This window comes from Chelonia mydas, chromosome 12 (genome assembly GCF_015237465.2).
Source record: "Chelonia mydas isolate rCheMyd1 chromosome 12, rCheMyd1.pri.v2, whole genome shotgun sequence".
Classification (NCBI taxonomy): Eukaryota; Metazoa; Chordata; order Testudines; family Cheloniidae; genus Chelonia; species Chelonia mydas.
The window spans coordinates 33,981,143-33,989,550 of NC_051252.2; the positions used below are offsets into that span (position 1 = coordinate 33,981,143).

At 39.4% G+C, this 8,408-nt stretch overlaps 1 protein-coding gene across 2 annotated transcripts; it reads right to left on the reverse strand.

Annotated features, from left to right (window-relative positions):
- Positions 1 to 2,628: 2,628 nt before the first annotated feature.
- Positions 2,629 to 7,326, reverse strand: HSBP1 (heat shock factor binding protein 1). Of its 2 annotated transcripts, none has more exons than XM_037877924.2 (4): positions 7,160 to 7,326; positions 5,825 to 5,891; positions 5,526 to 5,640; positions 2,629 to 4,133 (listed from the first exon to the last, which is right to left on the reverse strand). In XM_037877924.2, exons 1-4 carry the CDS (start codon positions 7,202 to 7,204, stop codon positions 4,118 to 4,120), a joined length of 243 nt encoding a protein of 80 aa, XP_037733852.1. In that variant the 5' UTR covers positions 7,205 to 7,326; the 3' UTR covers positions 2,629 to 4,117. The 2 variants fall into 2 exon arrangements, with proteins under 2 accessions (XP_037733852.1, XP_037733853.1); XM_037877925.2 differs by having other exon boundaries at positions 5,522 to 5,640; positions 7,160 to 7,320.
- Between the last annotated feature and the right edge of the window lie 1,082 nt (positions 7,327 to 8,408).

The following is an 8,408-nucleotide window of genomic DNA, read 5'->3' on the forward strand; positions in this document are numbered from 1 at the left end:
CCTGTGGCATGCAGAAGCCACCACATTACAAGGCATGGAGAGCTGGAACAAAACTAAACCAAATCATTACATCAATATAGACTTTTTGGATATTCTAATAAACCTGAATCAATAAAACTAATATTGCTCTGTATTCATGTAATCCTTAATGTTTAGAGAAAGGAACCAAAACCTAAATCTGAACTCGGGATTTAAGATAAGGATGTTCAATATTTTAATACGCTAAGGAGATATAGTGGAGCTGTGAACTTGGACCCAAACCCAGTAATGAAGTTTGCATTCAGAATTTTTGTTTGCCGATGGCAATTTTCTTGTCAAGTTTTTATTTAGTGCTGTCTGGATGTGTATTAGCCATCCCACGTCACACTGTGATATGCATTAGATGTAAGTTAAGCTGTTTTTGAGTTTGCAAGTAAGACTTACTGTATACAGTCACTTTCCTTTAATTGATTAATTGTAAAAGAGAAATCAAACCAAAAATTACAGGTATGCATTTCGTGATGTGATAAAAGTAGTCATTAGCAAGAATATATGTGCAGGTGTTTCATATTAAAATATGCAGAATACTTCAGTCCTATATTAGAGATGATTAAGCTGTCTTTAAATGCTAATCTCTGCCTAAATCATTCATATCTTTAAAAATATTTCATCTCAAGATGTACACTAAATGATTTTTCTAATTAGTTATCAAATAGAAACCTTAATTTATTCAGATATTGATAGCTGCATAGTAGCTACTTATTTCTCAGCTACATCAATAGTGAGTTACTAGACCTCCCAATTGAATTAGTTAGTTTTTATATGTACTATGGTATTGAGAGACAGTCCTTACCCCGAAGAGTATACGATCTACACAGACTTTCCTCTTCCCCTCCCATCCTTTGTTAGGTTTAAGGCAAACCTCCTAGATGACCCAGACTCAAACCAACTAAGGATTAAATGTCACTATAAATACTTTCAATTCCACTGGGGAGCCCCAAAGGCAACTTGTCCAGTTCAAAGTGCCAGTGTTATCTGCCTCCAACATCAAGCTCCATTTAATAAGCAGCTGCCACATTCTAGACTTAGCTGCAGCTTCCAAATAGTCTCAAGGAGTCAACAACAGCACACTTCAGTAGTCTAATATTGAGGTATCAGAGACAAGGATAAGCACAGCACAGTCTACATCCTAAACAAAGAGTTGCACTAGCCTTAGCAACTACGGATTGGAAAGCACACTGTTCAACACACCTGCTGTATGGATATAGACTAAACCTGATAAGGTGTGGGGTGAGACATACTTTCATTTGTAACTCAATTAACTTGTGAATAAGAGTGCGAAAATACACAGCACAGGATGCCAATGTAATAAGCGTAAAAATAAAACTCTTTTGCTTTTCATAAAATAAGTGATAAATCAGATTTTAGTGACAGGATTTTTTGCCATCTGACTTTTTGTTTCCTACTATAAAGTTAACAGGCTGAAATATCAAATGGCAGCCCCAGGGCTTAATGGAGCAGCTTTGATAATTTGGTTTGAGCTTATTTATTGTACTTCAGGGTAAATGTTTCAAAAAAGATAAATGAGGAACTGTCCAGCCTTTTCTTCAATGAGCAGTGGTGCCTGTTCAAGTTGACGGATTACGCTCGAACCGAATGCTAAATTGATTCTTCTCTCATCAAAGCAGAATAGAACCTTGATAATTTACACTTATAGCTGAAAGACTTCTGCCAACCAGCAGGTCCACCCACCACAATTAGAAAAAGTAAGAATAATGGATTGGTTTTAATTATACCTCATAATAAAAGGCCTGTCCTGTATTTTTACTTTATATGGATTCCACATTTAAGAAAACCTAATTACAGAATTCTAATTCTTTGGTTGGAAGTGGGTAAATTGCAACTTTTAATCGATAAGCAGACTGCATATTAAAAATGTTCTATTGTACCTGTATTAATACAGTTTGAATGTATATGTATCTATATTTGACAAAAGGAACCTTACTTGGTTAGATTCACTGTTAAGATTTATATCTTGAACAACTTTATTGTAAGTCAGTTAGTATGAATAGTCTATGCAGATCTTAAAATGATATGTAACTGCGTGAAAGACATTCCTCTGCATAAAATTAAAATTACTGTTTTCCAGATTAACATTTATCTATTGACCCTGGTCAGGTAGCATTTCTAACTTTAATCTTTTTATCAACTTTTCCATTAAGCTGAAATATTCCACTAAAATATGTTTTGATGAGGAAATTTACTTACACTTCAAGGAAAAATTCTAATACCAGTTCTCTGACAAACTTTTGCACAGAAATTCAAATCTGATTCTTTTTCTATAAAAGGTTATTGCTAATGTCTTCATACAAAAATACCAGCATCTGAGAATTAAAATGACACTGAATTTTAACTTGACCTTTTACCATAGTATTGGAAGCACACAGAGATATAATTTCCATAATATTGAATGTTATGCTATGTTAAATCTAGATTAATAAGTGTACATCAGATAAATTATTCATTACACTTAATGTAGCTGAAATATCCCTGCCAAGGCCTTTTAGAGATTTGTACAATGTCCAAGTTAAAAGCTCTTGTGCAGGCGCATACAGTATTTTACATTACATATGATCTGACTATTGTAAATTACCATTTAAGTTTTATTCAATATTTTAATGACAGTACAACAGATGTAAGGCTGGTGGTACAATATACATTTCCTACAATCACAGAATTTCTCCTAACATTACTATGAACTCAGTACAATTTTCCCTGTCTTAAGAAATGACACACACCTACATAATGCCTTCATAATTCCAGTGAAGTTAACTTAGAGGCACTCGTACCAGCATTTAGTGTGGTATAAACAGCTAGCATGATATCTGCTTTATGCTGTTAGTGGCTGCTTAGATTAATCTCTCAAACAAGTTGTTGAGGTATTGTAGCAGTCCTATAGTATCATCCTTGCATTGATCAGAGTCATTTTTCTTCATAATGGTGAAGTGAAATCATATGGAAAGGTTCTTTAGACAAACATTTGTGACTTCCAAATGCTCTGACTATGGAATTTAAGGACCAGGTAAAAATTGGAGAAAAGTATGATTAAGAGAAGTAACCAAACACTTTCTAAAACAGGGTATTATGAAAACTCCCAGCTATTTGTTGTTCACACAGTAGCAGGATTTTATAACCCTGATAACTGGATCCCTTCCTTTCCCAGGATTCCCGAATACTCCGCTTCTCATTTTAGCAACTTAGTTTCATACAGAGAGCCAACGACTTATGTTCAAAGACCAGATACCTAGCATTTCCTAGACAGTGCCTTATTGTAACACCATTACTTCGATGCATATTTTTCAACTATGATACTGTTTGGTGGACATACACTAGCAGGGTTTCATTGTAGTGTCTTGCAATATTATTACAAGACTTAGCTATTATTACAAACCCTTCATTATGGGATTTATTAATAGCACCTCAGCTTTCTAAACGAATAATCTATTTGAGCTACAGTGGTTGCTTACCTTTGGAGGGATGTTTCTATCATATTTCAATTCTTAGTCATGGCAACATACAGTAGGTAAAGCAATGCTAGGAGTATAAGTAAAAAATTGATTCTTTATGCTTGACATCTTAAGTATCCAAGAGCATCTTACTGGGTGTATTAAAAACATTACTAATATATCATTTTGTACTGGTACAATGACTGATGCTATCTCAATAGAACTATAACTCAATTTCAATCTTGTGCTTCACTCCTGAAAAGTGTTAAGTTACCATATGACAAGTAGTTTTTCAATTTGACAGAAATCACTAGATTTTTTTTAGCCATCAAAATGAAATTATTAGAAAAGTATAGTAAACAAAAATAAATGTTTTCACAAAAAATCCACTCAAATTCAGTAGTTTTAGTTAAGATCCATCAAATGTGTTTAATACAATTGATCCTTATAACAATTCAAAAAGTGTGAAACTACACTACACAAATCAAAATATACTAACCTAAATCTAGCTATACAATATACATTAGGAATGCAAGCTCTATAACCATATAAAATGCTTTTACATACACCAGTTGCAAAAAACTGTTCTGTAATCCTGTGGACTTGTAAAAAAGTGTATTCCAGCATTCATTTTAAATTACTGGCAACCTGTTGGGGGAAGACAGAATATTACTATTAATAGGAATTTCATTAGATAAGTATGCTCAGCAGATATACAATAATTGTGGGATTCAAAAAGCAAAGCTCCATCCAAGCTTTCTAAAAAAAAAAAAAAGGTTTTAAATAGACTGGAAATAGTGAGAGACTTCTCCATTTATGGGATTCCATATCCTAATCCTATGACCTAGAAATGTAAAATTCCACTATTATCAGATTTCAGAGTAAAAGCTAAACTCTGGGGCAACTAAAGTATAAATCATGTAACCATTTACTTAAAATGCTTAATTTTACTCACATGAATAATCCAATATAATTCAACAGAAATACTTATGAGTAAAACTGGGGTAAGAGTTTGCCAGATCAAGACTTATATTCACTTCACTTTCTTGTCTTAACATCTTGAAAAAATAAATTTCATCTGGTATTCAAGATGAAAGCATAGCCTAAACTCTGTCTCCTCTGCAGAGACTAACAACCACTTAAATCAGGTAGTGCCCACAACAGCATTAGAGAGAAGTTATGAAACTATTCCAAAAGCATTTCACTAGTCACCATAAAACCACTGCTAATTTACAATCTTGCATTGGTATGATTAGTGCTTTACTATGTTCAATCAATTGCCCTCCTATAATTACAAAAATGGACTTTTTGGGCCTAACTCAGTGAAATCTCAGTGCCCATGAAACTTATCCCACTAATTAAAGCCCATGCATAGGGTGAGCATTGTCATAGTAGCTTCAAACAGTCCATGATCTGCAACCCCTTAATTAGTCATGAGATTTTCTTAGTGGGGACTTTGTCATTCTTTAAATTTATTTATCTGCAGCGCCAGAAGCCATACCTTACTTAGCTGTTGCTTGAAAAGCAGTTGAAGTATCCACTGTTCCAATTGTGTAACACATACTGGTCGTACTGCCAGGGAGGCAGACAGGTTTCAAGCAATGAAATTAGATGGTGAAGGGAGCATTTAATACTGTAGTTTGTTCAAACGTTAATTGTACGGTGTCAGGCTGAATCCACAGTAGAGGCCATGTGAAGCCGTTTCACCACTTTTCTCCCTTAATACGTTGTATTTTTTTATTTTTACTTCTAATATTCTGTATCACTTTTCACTTAAAAAAACAGCCTGTCTGAGGAGGTTGGTGGGAGCTTCCAGTTTTTCTGTATCCTTTGCTAAAGAGAGCAAACCAATGCCCTAGAGCTCACTGCATGACAAAATACATTTTTTCATTACAGCACTTTCAGAATTATTCTATGGGGATTTCAGACTCTGACTCACAAATCAGAGGGTAAAATCCTGGCCCCTTTAAAGTAATGGGATTTTTACCATTTCAAGCCAGGATTTCACTCAGAAAGCTAATAAGCAATTCACTCACTTAACTCTTGTGAGTAGCGGGCATCTTGTTCTCTCCTTCCAATTCTTCCACTCCTGCTTGTGTCATGAGGTCTGCAATGTTTTTCTCCAGGTCATCAATGCGACAACTCATGTCATCAAGTTAGTTTGAGTTAAAGAAAATGAACTGTAATGTTTAAACTGCTACTAAAGTGTATCATTTGACCATAGCTTCACACATTGTTACAATGGCTTTAGAAATCTCACTTGCAAGTTTAGAATTTAATATACATAAATATTTGTACACTTTCCTCCATCAGAGGCATTTTACAAGAAGAAAGGATATTTCTTCCAATAATCTGGTCAGACATGGTCTGAAATTTGTCTTGCATCTGTTGAAGCAGTGTCTGTACCTAACAGGGCAAAAAAAAAATCAGTACTTAATCAAAATATTCCTTTTTACAATACTTTAGCATAATGCAGTCACTGTTGAGCTCAACTTGTTTCACACAAAATCATATGGACAGCATTGATCAAATGTTAAAAGTAACACAAACTACTCTAGGAACTTCACGCCAAAAATAATACAGCACTTATGCAGCACCTTTGTTTACAAAACAACAAAGCACTCCACCACCACTCACAGAACCTTAAAGCAGCCCTCTACATGTAACTATGGTAAGTAACATCCCCCATTATACAAATTAAGAAAGCTAGGCTGAGTAATTTCTCTGAGGTCTACAAACTGAGTCAGTGTGAAAAACAGAATTGTTGTGCTTTAGCCACACAATCATTGTGCATCTCAGACATGGAAGACTTTGAGGAAAACACAATTGTTTGTGCTTAATATTTTCAAAATACAACTCGCTCTTACACACACAAAAGTTCTAAAATTACATGACTAGCTCTGAACTACTCTTGCGGGTAGACACCTACCAAGAGCCTTGTGACCACAATTAAACTGACGGGGGAAGGGGGATAGCAGCCAAATACCTGCGTTTTGGAAACCATCACACTGAAATGTCCCCAAAAGAAGACGCAGGACAATGCTGGCACAAACCAGTGTTTAACCCAGCACCCCTGCCCCCCCAAAAAAGTTACAGGAGCCAGACGGGGGTGGTTTGGGAACACCTCTGTTGTAATCGTGGATTTAACACCAAGCCCCTGTGTGCGTTTGGGTAACTTTGACCTCTCTGCCATGGCTCCCGCAGCTGGGCAGGCCTGAGGATTAGTGCTGCTAATGGCTGGTGCAAATGAACGGTACCAAATCCACACTGCCGAGGGAGGAGTCGGGTTTTACCCCTTTTCTCTCCATCGGGTGCTTTTTGTAACGCTGCGATGAGACCTCAAGGAGGCTGGGGGACAAGGGGTACCTTAGAAATGGGTCTTCCCTGAATGCCCCTGAGATCTGAAGCACCGCCTGGGTAACCGCGCCCCCCGGGCATTGCCTAGCCCCCTGGTCTCAGTCACTGCTCCCCCCCCCCTCCCATTGCCGTCCCCGCTCCCTGCCTACCACCCCGGGCCCTCCTTGGGCCGCGCTCGGTGCCCCGGGCCCGCGCAGGGAACATCCCCGGCCCCAGCTAGGAGGACTCCTGGCACCGCCCCACTCGGGGCGAAAGCTGAGCCCGGAGCCGCCCACTGCGCCGCCTCCTCAGGCCGACCCCCGGCCCGGGCCCCTCACCACGGCGGTGAGATCCTGCACGGTCTTGGGGTCAGTCTCGGCCATGGTAGCGGGCGGCGGCTCCGTCCAGTCAGTCACGGGTAGGCCCGGGGACCGTCTCCAAGCTACGGGAACTTCCGCGCCTCGCACCGAGATTTCCGCCAGCTCTCGCGAGGACAGGGAGCATGGTGGGGAATGTAGTTCAGCCTGGGTGAGGACTCGCCACAGCTAAGGGGGGAGGGGGCGAGGAGAGAAGTTGCCTAGAGGGGGTGGGGGGAGGGGAAGCAGGCTATTAGTAAGGAGGGAGGACCAGGCCTGGGGAAAGAAACATGGGGCCCTGGTACTTCATGCAGGATCACTCCCATTCACTTTAGATACACTGGCTTTACAGGCATTCCCGCCACCCTGGGCTCAGGCCCTTCCTGCTCCCCTTCTCCTCAGCCCTGGGGCGGGGAGTGGGAAAGAGAAAAAGGGGATGGAGCAGTTGGGAGGAGGGAGGCCCTGAATCCCGTTCCACGCTCAGGTGCTTTTTTAGGTGGTTGTGTTCTTGAGCATCTTTTAATACCCTGCCCCTGGCCAGAGGCGCCTGGTCGCCCTGTACTAGTTGCTCAGCTTGGCTGCTCTATTCATTTCCCAGCCACAGGGCCTGCCGCTCGGAGCCCACTCCCTTCTCTTCTCACCACGCCTGCTTCCCTGACGCACAAAACATAACACCCCAAATGCATGCAGCTTTAGTTTTCAGACCATTGATAACGCTTGCCATTATGTAAAGTGTGCTAAGAGCAACTGAGCTTCAGGCTTCAGGGCATAAACCTGTTGCCTGAAGCGGTTAGGAAGGAGCTTCACCTCCAGAAGCATTATACAATTGACTGTGTACAATATGGGGGTTTGCACCTACTTCTGAAGAATCAGGTGTTGGCCTCAGCTAGAGGCATGATAGGAAATGTAAGGTATCAATGGGTCTTCATCTTGTACAATAGGCGTTGTGTTTTGGTGTGTTGGAGGTGGACTGTATAATTATCAGGGGTTGAAATTGATTAGTGTAAAGAGCACTTAAAAAACCCTCATAGGAAGTGAAGGTTTACCCTTTCAGCCCTTTTTTGCAGAGCATTCAGCTTTGAACCTAATTTGGCTGTTTGTTCTTGTGTTTAGAACAAAAGCTTTGTTCATACTGAGATTTAATAGTTTTGTTTGTGCACTTACAAAATAACTTCACAAATTGGAGAGAGTAAAAATATTTCTAGGCTCAAAATGATTTTATCTGAAGTAA

Bases quoted from the DNA above. Each gene is read 5' to 3' on its own strand.
- HSBP1 (XM_037877924.2), bottom strand. From the start codon at position 7,204: ATGGCCGAGACTGACCCCAAGACCGTGCAGGATCTCACCGCCGTG. The intron at 5,892-7,159 runs GTGAGGGGCCCG...TTGCCCTGTTAG, and splicing joins TGCAGGATCTCACCGCCGTG to GTACAGACACTGCTTCAACA. The intron at 5,641-5,824 runs ATATCCTTTCTT...ACTCAAACTAAC, and splicing joins TGACCAGATTATTGGAAGAA to TTGATGACATGAGTTGTCGC.